Source organism: Bos indicus x Bos taurus, chromosome 12 (assembly GCF_003369695.1).
Source record: "Bos indicus x Bos taurus breed Angus x Brahman F1 hybrid chromosome 12, Bos_hybrid_MaternalHap_v2.0, whole genome shotgun sequence".
NCBI lineage: Eukaryota > Metazoa > Chordata > Mammalia > Artiodactyla > Bovidae > Bos > Bos indicus x Bos taurus.
This window is the reverse complement of record NC_040087.1, coordinates 77,820,798-77,840,562: the sequence shown is the minus strand read 5'-3', so window position 1 is coordinate 77,840,562 and position 19,765 is coordinate 77,820,798. Positions and strand designations below refer to the sequence as shown.

Below are 19,765 nucleotides of genomic sequence, written 5' to 3'. Positions count from 1 at the left end.
TCGTCAGTACTTAAAGGTTCAGTAGTACTTATTGGGTGATGAGCAGAGTAAGGTTCACTTAGGCACATGTTAGAATTATGTGATTTTTTAAGTTATATACTACAGAGTAAGGAACATACGGGGCTTCCCATGTGGCACTAGTGGTAAAGAACCCACCTGCCAGTGCAGGTAGACATAAGAGACGTGGGTTTGATCCCTGGCTCAGGAAGATACCCTGGAAAAGGGCATGGCAACCCACTTAAGTATCCCTGCCTGGAGAATCCCATAGACAGAGCATTCTGGTGAGCCACAGTCCATAGGGTCAGACACAACTGAAGCGACTGAACACACACACACAAGGAACATGCATGACACAATTGTAATAGTCACTTTTAGTGTGAGTGTTGGTCACCCAGTCATGTCCGACTCTTTGTGACCCCATGATCTGTCCATGGGATTCTCCAGGCAAGAATATTGGAGTGGATTGCCATTCTCTTCTTCAGGGGACCTTCCCAACCCAGGGATGGAACCCGGGTCTCCTGCATTGCAGGCAGAGTCTTTACTACTTAATAATCACTTAGGTGTTTCTTTCTAAAATCCTACTCCTCCAAGAACACCTGTATTCTGACATGCTTGATTACATGAATGCTGCCATGCTGTGGTTTTCATGCATTATTTTCCAGATTCTTCAATATCACAGTGCCATGGGGGCATTTCTCAAATGATCAGATACATCAGATGTACATAGAAACAGATGCTGTCATTCTTTTTAATTTCTTGAGAACTAGACAAAAGGCTGAGGATATTCTGTTTTGAACAGCTTTTTTGGTTTGTTTTTGCACATTTTTGTGTGTGTGTTCACCTGTTTGCCATCCATCATTTTTTGATCAATTACAACATGCTCGGTTTCATCATTCTGTAACAACTGCCTGTTTTGACAGCATGATCACATTTGCATGTCTCATTCAGGGGTTGTGGAGACATGTTAGTTGCCATGGGGAGGATTCTGATGTCTCCCATCAAATTGAGTCATGAGATGGTGGTGACCTTTGAAAAGCTACATGCAAATATTTATTTTTGAAGGTACAGTTGGCTCTTTGTGAAGCACCGGATCACTAGACCGGCTATCTCTTCTACGAATCATCTAATGAGAAGTCTGTTACTGTGTATTTTTCCTTTTAGTTTTAATAAACTTCCACTGTCCTTGAGCTTAAGCCATTTGAGACAAGAATAAAAATCCATAGTGTATAATTTTACTATCCCTTGTGGTTATATAAATTATATAGGATTATCTGTCTAATTCATCTAATTGGTCTGGATTATGGCCAGAGATTATTGGAGATTCAGCTGAAGCTGAATGCAATACTGAATGCAGTATAACTCTAATACTTTGGCCACCTGATGCAAAGAACTGACTCACTGGAAAAGACCCTGATGCTGGGAAAGATTGAAGGCAGGAGGAGAAGGGGATGACAGAGAATGAGGTGGTTGGATGCCATCATTGACTTGATGGACATGAGTTTGAGTAAACTCTGGGAGTTGGTGACAGACAGGGAAGCCTGACGTGCTGCAGTCCACGGGGTTGCAAAGAGTCAGATACAACTGAGCGACTGAACTGACTGACTGATGGCCAGAGAGCTTAGGTTTGTTACTGTGTCTCGCCCTGAATTCAGAAGTTGGTTTTCACATTTTACTGTGGATCACCTCTAAGTACACAATACTTCTGTGCAAGTTAGGGTGACTGTTTAAGCAGCAAGGAAACAGCCTCCATATCAGGGCTTTTTCTGAGAATGTGTACCAAATGTTAGTATGGCTTTTTTTTTTTTAATAGAAGTTTTTCACATTTGGGGATTACTTGTCAAGTTAAGTGAAAAAAAAAAATTCTCTTAAAAAGCCTTTGATATGGTTTCTTAAAGCCAGGAGTTTGCAAAATTCTTGTCCCACCATCCTGAATGATATTAGTTTAAACTATTAAGCTAGTTAGTTTAGGACTTAGCTCATAGCTAAATAGATTAAGTAGTTTAATCATTTTAACTAATTATTTAAATACATACATGTCAGTTTTTTTTAATGACCTGTTATCTAAAGTTTCTGGCTTTACAACTTTACGAAAAATAAGTTTACGACGGCATTTTCTTCACCTCCTGTGATCAGCATCTTCCAGGTTTGAGAAATGCAGAGACATTTCTGGGAAACATAAAATAAAAGGTGCTTCTATAAAATGTTTCTATAAAATACCCTCTTACTTCTGAGAAAGAAAGAAAAGAAGCAGGGAAGAAAAAAGAAACTCCACTGTGACGCGTTGTGAGGCTTATGACCTCTGTGTTTGCCTTTCAGATCCCCAGCTCAAGGGTATAGTGACCAGGTTATATTGCAGGCAAGGCTACTACTTGCAAATGCACCCCGATGGAGCTCTCGACGGGACCAAGGAGGACAGCACTAATTCTAGTAAGTGACCCCCCAGGCCACCGGCTCACACAATCGGTGGAGACGCTGCTGCTTACGTGACTTTCCAAGTACAGTTGTAAATATTGGGTTACGTGCATTCATTTTTACAAATGTTATACCCTAGAATGCCATTGACAATTCTCTTTGGACCACCTGGATAGAAATACTCACAGAGCCACTAAAGACACCTGTCATTTTAAGAGAATTATTCATCTTTTCAGTTTTTTCCCCAAGCAGTTGTCATATCCAGTGTTATTGTTACTTGAATCTCATTATCATCAAAGTAATTGCACTAATGCATTCAGATGAAAGTTGATTACCTATTTACTTTGGAAGTTTTATTTTTGTGAGACCTGTAGCTTCTTTTTTTTTTTTGTAAATTAACTTATTTATTTTAAATGGAGGCTAATTACTTTACAATATTGTAGTGGTTTTTGCCATACATTCACATGAATCAGCCACGGGTGTACATGTGTGTAGCTTCTTAATGATAACTGTGTTATCATTAAGAACAATAAGGATTAGTTCTTGTGTTTTCAAGAACAATAAGGATTAGTTGTTTCAAATAATGGAAGTGTTATTTTTCAAATTCTTTGTGTTCAACAAGATAATATTTTTCTTTATAGAGGGAACATGAAGGCTGTGTACTTTTTAACACATTGTATGAATTATTTATTTATAAAATTGGATCTGTGCTGTTTTTTTAAATTAAAAAAGCCACCTACCTTCCATTGTTTTCATATCTGTCTTCATTTTACGATTTCTTTACATATAACTTTTCTTTGTATTTTTATTCTGGCACTCCTTCTCTTCAATTTTCTCTGTTTTTGTTTCCTATTTTCTGTGCATCCTGGCCTCTGATTCCCTTTAATTTAGCACATCAGTTCAAAAGTAGACACTTTTCATTGCTCAGGAGAATGAGTGAAAAGCAAAAATCAATTTTATTGGAAATATTTTATCACATTTTACTAGTGGATATGAATCTTTTCATCGATTTAGCATTTATCCTTCACATACAGAACTTTATTCCATGGGAAGAAGGAGGCTTTGAATACATATAACCAAATTATAGACAGTTCCTGTTTTAAAGTCTAGTCATCAACTGTTCAGATACACTGATTCTGAGAGAAGCTAATAATATAAAGTAGGCTATTTTTGCATTTGGTGTTGCTAAGTGAAATATCATTATTTTCCCAAACATTGTGTTTGTATTTTAGACTTTGGACATTACTTCATTTTAAAATTTTTCTTTCAACTTCAAATATTTTCTTTATCTATATTTTCCTCCTATTCAGTTTTTAATCTTTTCATCTCCTTGTCTCTATTATGTCATCCTTTTGTACTTTAGACTTTTCCCTGTCATATTTGTTCATTGATTTTTCTTTGCTTTATTTCCTCTTGATTTAGAAAAAGAGAAAGTAAAGTAATTCAGGCAAAGGGAAGAAATAGAAGACGTTTTTATTCATAAGGTTGGCATCAAACATTGTTTACCTGTTGGGATTTTGATATTAGGTTGAAGTCTCAAAATCGTCAGCACTTAACCATCTCTGACCTACAGAAGATGTTAGTTTCTTTTGATTCATGTTAATATATATTACATATATGTATGAATATATACATCTGCTAATTTTCCTTTCCCTACTTTAAACTCCTCACCCACTCTTTGACAAAAGGCATTCTTTTTTTTGTATGTTAGAGTCGTGAGGGTCATGGACTTTAGATTCCTAAGTTCTCATGTCTTCAGTGTCTCTGATTTTCTTTGGCCAGAGTCTAGTAGAGCATGAAAGCACGTTTTCTGTAAGTCTGATCACGATAAGACCTATGACACTCTGATTTATCAGACTAGAGGCTGATGTCATCCATCAGACAAACAATTTCAAAGAAAGAAAAAAAAATTATAGCTATACGAAAATGCTGCTTAGCTGGACTTCCTGAAAAAATAGCTTCCTTCAAGCAAATGTTTTATGAGTTTTTTCCCTACCTCTCCTTTTGTTTTTGTAGCATCAAACAAGTTGGTTTTTTCATGATGGAATCAATATCAAGTTAAGAAGTATCAGTAGACACTGTGTTTTTTTTTTTTTTTACAGTGTATTACATCACAATTGAATAAGCAGCACAATATTTTCTAAATTATGAAAGTGCAGATGTAGAAATTACACACACACATGATTATATCTGGTTATCTGCATGGTATTAAACACTGGACCGGGAAGCTGAGATACTAAAAAATACTGGGCCTTCTGTTCAGTAAATGTATGAGGCTTTTCCCCTGGAAGAGAATCTTTGTGTGGCTCTTGAAATCCTTTCTAATCCCCCTCAATGCTGCTGAGGAGCAGTTCTGGGAACCAGGCAGGAATGGGAACCCCAGTGGACAAGCAAATCAGAACCAAATCATAGTGACCAGGCTGCAAGGGCTTCCATTCCTCTGCAAAGATCTAGCCCACAGCTTCTTTTCTTACAAGTTAACCACTGTGTTTTCTGTGCCCTTTAAGTCAGTTAGGTTAGTTTCTTACTGTTTTAACATTTGCAAAGACAAGGCAGAACAGAATAAAACAGGTTGAGATAGATGTTCCCTCCTCAAAAGGTTATGAAAACTGCATGACTGCAAAATTTATAAAACATTGCAGGATTATAGCAGCTTTGTAAAAGCAATGGGAATTACTAATTAACTCAACTTTTTCATACTATCACCATCTTAACTGAAAAACACAAGCTTATAGGATAAATTTTAACGCATCTTCTTTTCTCTGGTTCATCACAGTAGTCTCATATGTTCTGGGAAAATCATTAGCCCTGAAAAGTGATCTTTAGAAATGAAGGTGAGAGCGTCAGAGATGCTGACAGACAGACAAGTCCTCAGTGGAGCACTGCCCTCTTTGCTTAAGCTAAGTCACTTCAATCATGTCAGACTCTTGTAACCCCAAAGACTGTAGTTCACCAGGCTCCTCTGTCCATGGGATTCTCCAGGCAAGAATACTGGAGTGGGTTGCCATTTCCTTCTCCATTTTGCTTGAGAGTGTAATGTAATTATTCACAAACATTCCAATTTTTTGCTATTTCTCTGAATACAAAACAAAGATCAGTCACCCATTGGTAGGAAAAATAAAGAGGAATAACCTAAAAGTCACCCTGATGGCACCCCGAAAGTCACCAAATGAGAGAACTGAGGCTTGAACCTGCATGACTGGAGCTCATTGCTAGCCCACTAGTAAATACGAGATTACTTAGAACTAGGTAAGGGCTTCCCTGGTGTCTCAGCTGGTAAAGAATCCACCTACAATGCAGGAGACCTGGGTTCGATCCCTGGGTCAGGACTGGAGGAGGGCATGGCAACCGCTCCAGTATTCTTGCCTGGAGAATCCCATGGACCGAAGAACCTTGCGGGCTATAGTCCATAGGGTCGCAAAGAGTTAGATGTGACAGCATAGCACAGAACTAGGCAAAGTCAGAACCACCCTGCTAAGCTTTCTTTGTCAAAAAATTTAAACACCTTCAAAGGGAGAAAGGGTGGCAGGCAAACCTATCGCCCTGACGCTAGTGCCCTCCCCGGATCACCGGGTGAGATCTACAGCTTTTTGGGCAAGAAAATGGGGAAGGGTGGATAATTGGTCCTAACTGAGAGATTCTGAAGCAACTCACCTGCTTACCCAGGCTTCCAGTGCCCTGGAAACATCTTTCACAAACAGAAGTGAAATCCTGGGGTACTTTATCATCACACTCATTTTACAGAGTGTGTTGCTCTGAAATTCTTAGAGCTTCCCTTCTATGCACCAGAGATAAGCATTACCATGACTATGGTATTTGATTACAGAATGATTTTTTTCTTCAGTTTACTTTTGGCAAGTGGCCAAAAGCTTGGGATTTTCCTGTGCTCTTAAAGGTCACTGTTCCCACTACGAGATACTGAAAGCAGAAGAGGGCTATAGAAATATTCATGTGTCAGTCTTTATTGCTAGATTAAAGCCCCTCTTACCTGAGAGATTCCCAACCTGGTAACCTGATGTATAAAACCAGCTGTTCCCTCACAATGCCCACTATTCAACAGGCCTCAGGAAGGTGGTTCTCACCTTGTCTGTAGGCTAGGATCGTTTGAGGAGCTTTTTTTTTTTTAAAAAAAAAAAAAAGAAAGAAAGAAAGAAAAGTTCCTGATGCCCTAAACCCACTCCCAGAGGTTCTGATTTAATTTCATTGCTCTGGAGTTGGGCATAGCCATCCTGTCTTATAAGGCTTCTCTGGTGGCTCAGACAGTAAAGCGTCTGCCTGCAATGCTGGAGACCCAGGTTTGATCCCTGGGTCGGGAAGATGCCCTGGAGAAGGAAATGGCAACCCACTCGGGTACTCTTGCCTGGAAAATCCCAGGGACAGAGGAGCCTATAGTCCATGGGGTTGCAAAGAGTCGGACACGGCTCATCGAGTTTACTTTCAGTTTTCACTTTCTTTCATCCTGTCTTATGAATACAGCTAGTTTTAAAGTGCAGCCAGGGTTGAATGAAATTCACTATCATATGGAGACTGGAGTGTTCCACAGAATGGACAAAGTAGCATGAACATCCCCCAGGCCTTGTGGGATCGCTTTATAATTGTGTTAGACATAAAAAGGCTGAAAACCCATAATAATGTTTCAATTACTGTGAGTATCTGTTGTTACGACAAGCACCATGGATCCGTCATGGTCAGCTCTGAGTGGGCTTCCGCATTACAGTGGTTCTATGGATTCACTTTCTGTTTTCTTCCTATAAATGATAATAACTATTATAATTCAGGTCTCAGTCAAAACCCTGTGGGGGGGAAAAGTGTATATATATATATATATATGTATATTTTTAAATACAGTGCAGGGCTTCCCTTGTGGCTCAGCTGGTAAAGAATCCACCTGCAATGTGGGTGACCCAGGTTTGATCCCTGGGTTGGGAAAATCCCCAAGAGAAGGTAAAGGCTACCCACTCCAGTATTCTGGCCTGGAGATTTTCATGGACTGTATAGTCCATGGGGTTGCAAAGAGTCGGACATGACTGAGCACGCACACAACACCACCAGACATATATGAAAGTGAAGTGAAGTGAAAGTGAAGTCACTCAGTCGTGTCCAACTCTTTGCAACCCCATGGACTGTAGTCTACCAGGCTCCTCTGTCCATGGGATTTTCCAAGCACGAATACTGGAGTGGGTTGCCATTTCCTTCTCCAACATATATGAAGGTTAGAATAAATACATTTGAATAGGTTCAGATAGAAAAGTTTGCATGGGCAGATGCACAATTATGGTTTTCCCTAAAAACTTTTGCAAATAAATCAGGAATTATCCTATGGTGCCAATCCTTTCAAAATATTAGCAAGATGGGACAGTTCAGGTGATATAGAAGAGAGTAAAAATATCCAATGACTTTCTTCCACGAGGAAGGAATACTGAGCAGACATCCCTGGTGGTCCAGTGGTTAAGAGTCTGCACTTCCAATTCAGAGGGTGTGAGTTCAATCCCTGGTTGGGTGACTGACATCTCACCTGCTGCATAGCGCAGCCAAAAAATTAAAAAAGAAGAAATACTGAAAGTTGCCATGCCACAAGTATTCAATCACTCCACATTCATGTTTAACATTAAATAATATAATAGAAATAAGCAAACAGAAGCCTCATTCCTCCATAAGGGTATTATAAGCCCCTAGAATCCTACAGAAGACAGTTCAATGCTAGTTTGCATCCTGAAAGTGAATACCCACAAAACCTGATGCCCCTGAATGTTCTTGTAGGGATAATTCTCAAGGGTCATGGCCAGCCATTCTCATTTCATCATCTGAGTAGCACAGACATCTTGAGATCCCAAGATCAGTAACATATAGTAACCGGAAGAGAAGGTGTAATCTCCCCCAACTCGATCAGAGAAACCATGTGCCTCGGAATTAAATAGAACACAATGTAGAAAGTCCATTTAAAATTATGTACTGAGTAGACCCACAGATTTAAGTCAAAATTGCCCACATCTTTCAAATTATTTATTCTTCGTGGAATACAAGCAAGAGCCTAAACCTAAGATATTTTCCTTGTACATTTACTTCAACATTTTAGTGCTTTCATTGCCTCTTCTGGGATGGTTCTCTTAATTCTAGACTTGAATTAAGAATGCAAATAGGAGCAGATAACCTCTCATAATTAATGATAATCTTATAAATGTGTCTATAATAAAATCTTCAAGCAGTCATCACCAAGAATGATATTAGACAGTTCCTAGGAGATTCAGTGGTTAAGACTCTTGCACTTAATTGCAAGGGGTGAGGGTTCAATCCCTGATCTGGGAACTGAGATCCTACATGCCATGTGGCCAAAGGGAAAAATAGGAATGATGCTAAAATGCTCACTACACAGTCATATATAACCCTGGCAAGGAAATGCATTATTAAGGATGTTAATTAGGACTTTAAAAAAAATCATGATAACATTGCTATCTGCAATGTGAAACTTACATACGAATACATTTTTGGTCAATAAAGGAAGAAATAGAACATGGAAACATTCTTATCTCTTCAGGGGGTAAAATTGAACACTCTTCCCTCTTTGTTTTCGTGTTCACTCATAATTTTATGAAATATTAATGAAGAAGATTCCCTCTCTGAAATTCGTACGCCGTTCGGTGTGATTAGTTCTTTCTAAATTTAGCACTTGGGCAGGTGAACATCTTTTCTGGGCTCTGCTGGCATGTCGTGTTGGTTCTGCAAGAGTAATTTAGCTTTGGAATTACCTTTTTAACTTCTTGCCTGTACAACATTGCAGTAATGAAGCAAACCTTCCACCTAAAAGACCAGATAAACACTCAATTTGGGCTTTTAAAATTCTCCTCTTTTAGGGTGACTCCCTGGTGGTCCAGTGGTTAAGACTTTCCAATTCAGGGAGTACGGATGTGATTGCTGGTTGGTCAGGAAGCTAAGATCGCACACGCCTTGTGAGCAAAAAACCAAAACATAAAACAGAAACCATATTGTAACAAATTCAATAAAGACTATAAAAACGGTCCACATTAAAAAAAAAACAAAAATCTTTAAAATAAAACTCTGCTCTTTGAGAGTCTTCCTAGCTGATTTTTTCTGGTATCAAATGGTGTCGGAGACTGTGATGCTGGAGTCGTGATTACAGGCCTGATTCTGTTTATTATCCCACCATTCTTCAGAATGCTATAGGGAGCCTGCTAAGATCTACAAATCAGAGCTCAAGTGCTATCTTTACTCATAACAGAAACTTCTTAAATAGAGAGATAGAAGGTAATGAATTGGGAGCCTCTCAGAAGGTTATAACGGACATAATATCTCTCAAATAGAATAAATGAAACAGAAAAGTGATGGGGGGAGGTGCTCTGCTTCCCCTGCCCGTTGGTGACAGACCGTCTTTCTCTTCGCAGCACTGTTCAACCTCATACCAGTGGGACTGCGCGTCGTTGCAATCCAGGGAGTGAAGACGGGGTTGTACGTAGCCATGAATGGAGAAGGTTACCTCTACCCATCAGTAAGTAACACATCCAAGGTCTTGGCCACCAACACAGCGATGCAGCCACCACAAAAAGGAGAATGCTTTCAGTTTGGCTTTAGTGTCTGACCTTTATGACAATGCCTAGGAGCTGTTAATTCATGATTCAGCAATGTTTGGTAATGTATCAGTGTATCAAGCAGAAGAGGAACATTACCTCTTAAAGTTGTGTGTTTGCATATTTTTATATGTCCCAGTTCATCGAAAATTGAGAAATTTTGAAGGGATTGACTTTTTTTTAAGAGATCTTATCCACTTTATTCAAATATTCCAAATTTTAAGTTTTCTGTTAAGTGGTTGATGTTATATAAGCAGATTGTTTTCTTTCCTTCTTTTTAAATGTAAGGCAAAGAACACAATAGGCTGATACTTTATAGGCTAAGAAAAATGCAGTAATATCTGTCCACTTTCAAACCCAAATGAAATTTTATTACCTAATTGCTATTAGAAAGGATTGATATTAATGTAATCCTTTTCTATTATTATTTAGAAATGTACTTTTCTTAGGGAGTTTCTTATAAAAGATTATTTTGCAAAAAGAAACAGAGTAAATGTAATTCTAGAAGAGAAAATTTAGGAGAGAGTAGTTCTTTTAAAAAACAAGAATTGAGATTGAGTTAAGTGTTTTACTGGGAAAATATTTCTAATATCAAAATGTATATCGCATTTAAATGTAAACAAATCTTGGTTTTGTATTAATGTGTATTACCATCTGAGCACCTTTCCATTCTCTTCTGCAATATTTACTGTTTACAAGTGATTTGCATTCAGATGTGCTGTGTATATATATTATAATGCAGTTAGAATTCGCATCTGCCAGAGGTCCAAGCAATAGAGACTTAAGATGGAAATACTTCTTTCCATTATCCCTTGAGCAAAAACTGACAGATTAAAGTCATGGAGCCTCAGAGGAGATTCTCTTATTTGGGTTTTCCTGTCATCTTCCTATGAATTCTTTAAAACTCTGTTGTTAAATATTGTCAGAAAAAATGTATACATACGTACATTTTACACACACACACACACACACACACACCACTAAAACTTAAGCAGAGCAGAAGGGTTCTCTGGGGACTCCCATGAAATATGATACATTTTCTTCAGCAAAATCTGGGAAAATCCTGTCAAGGAAAATAAAATGTGAGCCGTGGATTCCCTTCCTGTTGAGCTGAGACATGCTCTAGTCTTTCTGCAAACTTCTTTCTCATTCCCTGAAGGCCATTCTTGCAGCAGACCTGGGCCCCGTATTATGCAAATTGCATTCGGTTGCCCAAGATGAATATTCAACATATTGGGAGCCAGAGGAAGCTGGAATTCCCTATCTCCCCTTTAGAAAAGCTCTACTCAGATAAAGATCATTTCCTAGAGATGCCTCATCTCAAATGAAGTCAGTTTCATTGATTTGACGTGTGTGCTCTTATTTTTGTTTGTTCGTCTCCCCCAGTCATCTCTGAGATGCCTAAAAGTGATCAGATGCAGTTTCTGCCGTCGCCTCTAGTTCTGATTCTACGGATGATTTTATCATGTCTTCCTGCTCTAGCGTAGGCATTGATGTCAGGGGAAGTGTAAATGTTTGTTTGATCTCTTTTGCTTCTGAGATGCTGTTTTCTTGTGATGGGGTTGCACCTGGATGGCATTTTTTTTTAAAGGTAGAGAATATCAGAGTGCGTCTGGGTCTTAGCTTAAAATCCAAGTCCTGGTTATGTTCGGTGCAGTGTAAGTGGTGGGACAAGAACAGAATGAGGACAGAGCCAGCTGCCTGGTTCAGTCCTCAACACCTTGAATAAGGTCCTTCTACCCAAGAAGCGCATCTTGGGGGAGCAGCACGCACCAGGATTTGTCCCGGGGAGAACGTCAGGCTTTTCATCCGACCTGCTGTTTTCTGCCGTCACCTACCAGTTTCTCCAGTTATTTGGTTTGGGGCCTTCCAGTTGAGGTCGTTGAGTTTCTGATTTGCAGGACTTGGGTTTTCTCTTCTTCTCATATTTGACTCTCTGCTCTGAACGCAGGATGTAGGAAGGAGCACTCTATTCACCCAGCTTACGCCTGCCCAGGCCAGGCCCTTAGAATCCTCAGCATCTTATAGAAAAAGGATTTAGACTCAAATTAAGTGTGATTTCCAGTTTTGACTAATATTATCTAGTGAAAGTGCTCTGTTTATTTCAAGGTAATGGAATTTGAACTTCAATACTTCAGGAGAAAGGAATGTTTCCCCACATTCAGTCCTTTATTCCGTAATTAGTTTTTGAGAACCTAGTAAAATGAGAATCTAGCACAAGATAACATCACAGTTACTATAATATATAATGATAACAATGGTTAATATTTACCTAGTGCACTCTCCCTAGTACTGTTCTAAGTGCGTTGCAGTCTTAGCTCATTTAATCCTCCCAGCCAATTAAGCAAATACCATTAAAATTATCTTAGGGATACACAGAGAACCTAAAGAGTCGTCAGTCACCAGTAAAAAGAGAAGATAGGATTTGAGCCTTATTAGTCAGACTCATCAGATCACTTTTAATTGTCGCACCATAGGGCTTTCATGCACCAGACATTTTTCATAATATGGTCTGGCACCTATTCTAGCGAGAAGTTATATACACAAGATGATGTCATACAAACCTTTAGGGAGTTGTTACCTAGGGAATTGTTAATTTCAAACATTAAGAAGTATCATTTGAAACATAATCTGTTTCTTTCGGGGAATCTCAAGTAAAAGAAAATCAGAAAATGTTTGTCGGGGGGAAGGTTGGATATCACATGTGTGCGTGCTCATTCAGTCGTGTCTGGCTCTTTGCGACCCCGTGGACTGTAGCCTGCCAGGCTCCTCTGTCAGTGGAACTTTCCAGGCAAGAATACTGGAGTGGCTAGCCATTTCCTCCTCCAGGGGATCTTCAGGACCCAGGGACTGAACCAGAATCTCATGCTTCTCTAGCATTGGCAGGCGGATTCTTCACCACTGAACCACCTGGAAGTGTATACTGATATTAACATCCCCTGGGAAGTACATATCGCTACTATATACTGGGTGTTTCATATTCTTAAAATGTATTCCATGTAACGTTTGAGCTTAAACTTTAAAGCTAACATGGGTTAACCTAACCAAGAAGTTTTGAACTAAGCTGAGTAACTTTTTTAAAAGGAAAACTCCACCCAGGCTACGATTTAAAGAAAAAATTTGATATAAAAATTGAAGTCTGAGAAATGAAGGAGTCTGTTTTGTGCTCACTTTTAAAAGATCAAATTAGACTAGTGTCTGACATGAGATCAGTTTTACTGAGAATCTATAGATTTGGAATGTAGGCAATAAAATACTGAGATCTCTCAAAGTGAGTTCCATTAACTGAAAGTCACTCTTGGAATCTGACTTGAAACTCTCATAATCCCTTGCCATCCAAATAAAGATATTTAATTTGTCAGATAATTTCACCTCAGGGGGATGAAAGAAGGAATCTTGACTGAGATGTAAACAATCACATTTCCGATGCTGAAGGCACTTGCTCCCTGTGGAATCTTTTCATCAACATGACAATAGTCATTTCTTTTGTGGTCATAATGATTCTAATATGTTACTTGAAGAGGCCTCCTAAGAGATTTGATGTCAGATGCAGTTTGCTTGAAGGTAGAACACAGGCTGTAAGGTCACAGAACAGAAACTGACAAGGAAATATTTTTTAAAAGAATTAGTTTAAAATAATGTTTAGGGAACAAAATGCATGTTGACCAACTCCAGACTATTTATAGTGCTGTGAGGAACAGTCAAGGGTGGGTTTCTTTTTGTTCCTTTGTTTGTTCGCTTGTTTTCTCCCTTCCAAACAACCTACAACTTTGAAAAACTAAGTTAATCCTCCATAGAAAGTTAAGGTTCGAATGTAAATTCCAAACACTCAAGAAAACTTGGGATGAAAGAAAAATAGCATTCATCAGCTGGGCAGAAATAGAGAATAGTGGAAGCCAAAGGGTGTTTCTGATATAAGAAAGTGAGGGGTTGTGGGGGAAGGAGAGAAAGGAGACTGATGATAAAATGGATGAAACCCAGGATCTTGGATCTAAGTCAGGAAAACATGTTCCTTGGATGCTTTAATAATTTGGGGTGTTAAAATTCTAGTTTCAATCTGGTTACTTCTCAATGATGAGGTAAAAAAAAAATGTACATAAAGTGTATAAAGATTCATTTTCATTGTCTTATCACAGGCTGACATTTATGTGAATATATGTCCCCACCCCAAAGTGGGGCTGTAAATGTTTCTGTTACCCCAGTGCAGGCATCTAGAGAAACAGTGAGCCCTGGTGTTCTCCTGAAATCTGTATTTCATCTGAGTCTCTTAACCAAGAGATGCAAGTGGAGAGGAAGACAATTCCTTTCCATGTAGATTTTAAAAACAAATCAAGAAAAAGCATTGTAAATATCAGGACTCGTAAGAGTCACATGGACAAATGGGAAAAATAAAGATTCCGTGGGTGAACCTCTAGATATTTCAATCCAATATGTCTGAGGGGAGGCCCAGGAATCCACAGTTTAATAAGAATCCCTCCTTCACTGGTGGGTGATTCTAAAGCTGGTAGCCCAATGACCAACCTCCACGCAACAAGCATTGTTTCCACAGCTGATGGGGGCGTTGATGGTAGCTTTAGACCAAAATGGTGAGAGTAGATTTGGTGAAAATTGGTAGGCAGACGACCCAGGCCCAGAAATTAACACTGGGTGGAATAAAATATTTGATTTTCCTAACTTCATCTACCGCTAAGTTGAACTTTGTAGAAATCTGAAGCAGAGCTGCACGCTTCTTCGCTCAAGCCCTGGGGTATCTGGATGCTGAAAGTATACATGCACGCTGATTGTGTGTGCTGGCATGGGGCAGCGGGGTAGTGAAGTAGTCTATAATTAAGGAGGAGAAAAGCTAAATGCTATGTATTCTGAAGAAAAGTATTTTCAGGGACCTCAAAGTCTTATCTAGTTGGTCTGAGATGGTTTTTCTGATACTATAGTTGTCTCTTTCAGAAACAGTTTCATGACCCTCTCTACAAAGGGGGCCCCACTGTCCTGCTCTGTGCTGGTGGGTGTCTCTCACTTGCTCTTCTTTATTTGTGTGGTTGTCTATCCTCCATTTAATAAGAACACCCAGACAGGCAAGTCTCGGACCTCCCGGCCACCTCCTACCATCAGCGCTACATCTTTCCGCCCAGTCCACAGCTCTAGCAAAACCAGATGGAACAGTGTTCTTTCCTTCTTGACGTTTGGCCCTCTGTTCATGGCTCAGGTTTGGGCATAAAGATGGAGCCCCTTTGTTATGTTGCAGTGCGGTATCTAACTTCCTCCAGCGCTTTCTCTTCTTGCCTGGAAGTTTCTCGTCCACAGGCATACACGATCCCTCCCCTGTATTTCTGTGCCCATGGAGTCTTGTGTGAGTTCTTCCCTGTGCCCGTGAACTCTTGTGTGAGTTCTTGTGTGTCAGAAGATACCCGTCTTGTCTCTGAATGACGTCTCCGGACACCCATCCTCAGGAAACTGCTTGCTGTTTACCTGACTGCTGGTGGGCTGCCCACCCATGCCTCCCGCTTCCTGTTTTACTTTATGTACCAGGCAGTGGATGACATGAAGCCTGTAATCAGTGTGGCCACAGTGACAACAGCTCCTTGACTGAATAAAGGAAGACACGCCACACACAGTAACTTTGTTTCTAGACACATGTTAGCTTTGTTTCTGGGCCAAGAGACACTGGTGTTGGCAACTCGGGAACTAAGGGACTGGAAAGGGTGGAGCCACTTCTGCTTTATTGACTATGTCAAAGCCTTTGACTGTGTGGATCACAATAAACTGTGGAAAATTCTGAAAGAGATAGGAATACCAGAGCACCTGACCTGCCTCTTCAAAAACCTATATGCAGGTCAGGAAGCAATAGTTAGAACTGGACATGGAACAACAGACTGGTTCCAAATAGGAAAAGGAGTACGTCAAGGCTGTATATTGTCACCCTGCTTCTTTAAACTTATATGCAGAGTACATCATGAGAAACGCTGGGCTGGAAGAAGCACAAGTTGGAATCAAGATTGCCGGGAGAAATATCAATAACCTCAGATATGCAGATGACACCACCCTTATGGCAGAAAGTGAAGAGGAACTGAAAAGCCTCTTGATGAAAGTGAAAGAGGAGAGTGAAAAAAGTTTACTTAAAGCTCAACATTCAGAAAATGAAGATCATGGCATCCGGTCCCATCACTTCATGGGAAATAGATGGGGCAACAGTGTCAGACTTTATTTTTCTGGGCTCCAAAATCACTGCAGATGGTGACTGCAGCCATGAAATTAAAAGATGCTTACTCCTTAGAAGAAAAGTTATGACCAACCTAGATAGCATATTCAAAAGCAGAGACATTACTTTGCCAACAAAGTTTCGTCTAGTCAGGGCTATGGTTTTTCCTGTGGTCATGTATGGATGTGAGAGTTGGACTGTGAAGAAAGCTGAGCACCGAAGAATTGATGCTTTTGAACTGTGGTGTTGGAGAAGACTCTTGAGAGTCCCTTGGACTGCAAGGAGATCCAACCAGTCCATTCTTAAGGAGATCAGCCCTGGGATTTCTTTGGAGGGAATGATACTGAAGCTGAAACTCCAGTACTTTGGCCACCTCATGCGAAGAGTTGACTCATTGGAAAAGACTCTGATGCTGGGAGGGATTGGGGGCAGGAGGAGAAGGGGATGACAGAGGATGAGATGGCTGGATGGCATCACTGACTTGATGGACATGAGTCTGAGTGAACTCCAGGAGATGGTGATGGACAGGGAGGCCTGGCGTGCTGCGATTCATGGGGTCGTAAAGAGTCGGACACGACTGAGCGACTGAACTGAACTGAAAGGGTGGAGAGATATTTGAAGATGGTTCTTGAGATGTTATGGAGGGCTTCCCTGGTGGCTCAGTGGTAAAGCCTCTGCCTGCCAATGCAGGAGACGTGGGTTCAATCCCTGGTCTGGGAAGACCCCCACATGAAGTTGCGCCACTAAGCCCATGTGCCAAACTGTTAAGCCTGTGCTCTAGAACCCCGGAGCCACAACTGATGAGCCCAGATGCCACAACTACTGAAGCCCTTTAGCCCTAGGGTCCACGCCCCACCACAAGAGAAGCTACCACAATGAGAAACCTGCATACCACAACTGGAGTAGCCACGCTCTTTGAAACTAGAGAAAAGCCCATGCAGCAATGAAGACTCAGCATAGCCAAAAATGCATAAATAAAGGAAGAAGTTATGGAAAGAAGTCTGAGGTTGCCTGGGTATGGGAGGCAACAGAATCAAGGCTCACTCTGATATGATTAAGTCAGAACCTGGTGAGTTATGATGCTTCCCTCAAAGAAAATAAAACCCAAAAGGAGGAGGGAGCTGGGGTGGATGAAGATGCTGCCTTCAGCTGAACCAGGATATCCAGGTGGGTTAATAACCCCACTAAATGACGACTGGATGATGCGGAAGCTCGTGTGTCCTGGAAGAATCCATCTGAGGCTGTCTTAAGAATGGTTTGCAGGTGGAGAAACAATTGTTCTGTGATGGATGATGGTGTTTTCCTTTTCCTCCAGAATATCAGACAGAGCTGAAGTTGGGTCAACAGCATCTGCAGGGAGGAAGTTAGATGTTAGAAAGAACCTTATTAAATAGCATGAATTCTTCAAAAAGCTTTCTAATATATTTTGCCTGATTTGTAAATATACAGAATCAATAGGAGCAATTTTGGATACCAGGTAATAAAGCAGAGGACTTGCTGAGTACATTCATATCTTGTACCTTTATAAAAATGATGCTAATAACATGATAATATATCAGACCTTTGGATATTCTTACAAAAATTCCCAATCCTCATTATACATACGACTTCCTCAGATAGCATTGTAAATATCCAGACTCCAGGACATTCACCTAAAAGGTTAATTAAACACCAATTCAGAACTTTGAATATGCATTTCTAACACATGTGCCTGAAGGAGCACCCTTGATAAACAAGGGTCTGCATCACTGCATCATTATATAAAATGCAAATGATTTTATATTTATCATTGCTTTATTATTATCATTGTTGTTGTTATTTACAAATTCATAGTCCACTTCAAGCCCCCATGAAGTAAGCAGAGTGTGTTGTGTGTTCAGCCTCTCAGTCATGTCCCACTCTTTCATGAACCCATGAACTGTAGCCCTCCAGGCTCCTCTGTCCATGGGATTTCCCAGGCAAGAATACTGGAGTGGGTTGCCATTTCTTTCTCCACGGGACCTTCCCAACTGAGAGATCAAACTCAAATCTCCTGCATTGGCAGGTGGATTCTTTATCACTGAGCCACCGGGCAAGCCTGATGAAATAAGCAGAATGACATGACGGGTAAAAATGCTCACCTTTCCCACTGACCAGGTGAGTTGGCCTTTGAGGAAATGCACAGAGAAAAATCCCAGCTGTGATCACTCCGTTCAATCTCGAAAGAATAGGACAAGAAATGTGACCTGGAGCATCAAGATAAAATAGGGAAAGACAGGAATCTTGCTGAAACTTAAGAAAATAAAGTAAGAGAAACAGAAAGAAAGACATTGAATGTCCAACTAATAACAGCTGGTTTTCAATCCTGGAAGAGAGACGTCTCCCTCCTGTAAAGCTCAAGGGGTCTCCCTGAGATGATGGGCCTGGAGCTGGTGGGCACCTCCTGGCCTGAAGGGTGGTTCAAAACAAGCGCATCCTGTAAAGAGCAGGTTTCCAGTGACAACGAATCTGTGTTGCTTCAGAAGCGAACTCTTTTGAGATTTTTTTTAATTACTAATGAAATAAATATATCTATCTGTTGTTTATTTTTTCCTAAGCCTGTGCTTCCTCTGAGACTAGTTTGGTTTTCTCTCTGCAGGACCCTCCTACACAAGTCCCATTCCTGAAACAAAGGAGGTTCCCTCCTGCCTTAGATGGTCAGCATGTTCCTGGGGTTTTGAGCATCTTTTCTGGGTCTTGAGTAGAGTGGATTGATCCCATGTGGGCCCATCATTTTATACACACACACACACACACGCACACACACATACATATATATATATATATATACATATTTTAACTATTCCAAAGACTCACAAAAATTAAACACAGGTCTGATATGAAAAAAGTATGTAAGAAATATATAGAATATTATTGCTGCTCAGTATAATTACTCAACATTTAAATGTAGGCTGAAGAGCCAAGAACTCTGCAGAGATGTGTATAATCATAAATTCAGTTATTTGCTCATTCAGATCAACCCACATTATCCCATGCCTCCCATTGACAGCTATTGTGTGTTGTATGCACTGGGGCTTCAAAGATGTGTGAAAAATTCCTGATTTAAAAACAGACAAACAAACCCTCTAAAGTGAAATAGATAGGAGGAAACCATTCAGAGGACATCTTGACTAGATGAATAATTCTAAGACTCTTTTCTCCTATCTTTTCGCCGAATCTGTAATTCCGTGATTCTATTTGTACATTTCTTATCATTCCTTCGATAGCGATGGATACATAGGAAGTCTTCAGCCTGTAGTTCTTGATTGCTCATTGTTCAGGTGGAATCAGTTTCACCAGCAGATTTTATTAATCTGCTCCTTGAGTGCCTTCCTTATGCATGATATTTATTATGCATGCCACTTATCATTTCCCCACGAAAAACATTAAACATCAGCAGAGAGGAGATGAGTGTGTTTATTTCTTGAGTTGGAATTGCAGAAAAGCAGTTATTTACACATTTCCTTTTCTGAAAGGGCATGATAATCCCACAGAGGCAGAACTCAGTTATGCAATGTCTGCCTCTAACATGGTCTTATTTGCATTAATGAGTTGA

At 40.1% G+C, this 19,765-nt stretch overlaps 1 protein-coding gene across 2 annotated transcripts in view; it reads left to right on the top strand.

Moving 5' to 3' along the window:
• FGF14 (fibroblast growth factor 14) overlaps window positions 1-19,765 on the top strand; it is a 633,342-nt gene that overhangs the window by 516,725 nt on the left and 96,852 nt on the right. For both annotated transcript variants that reach the window (XM_027557925.1, XM_027557926.1), the window contains exons 2-3: window positions 2,317-2,427; window positions 9,813-9,916. In XM_027557925.1, coding sequence (XP_027413726.1) covers window positions 2,317-2,427; window positions 9,813-9,916 — 215 coding nt within the window. The remainder of the gene's footprint in view (window positions 1-2,316; window positions 2,428-9,812; window positions 9,917-19,765) is intronic.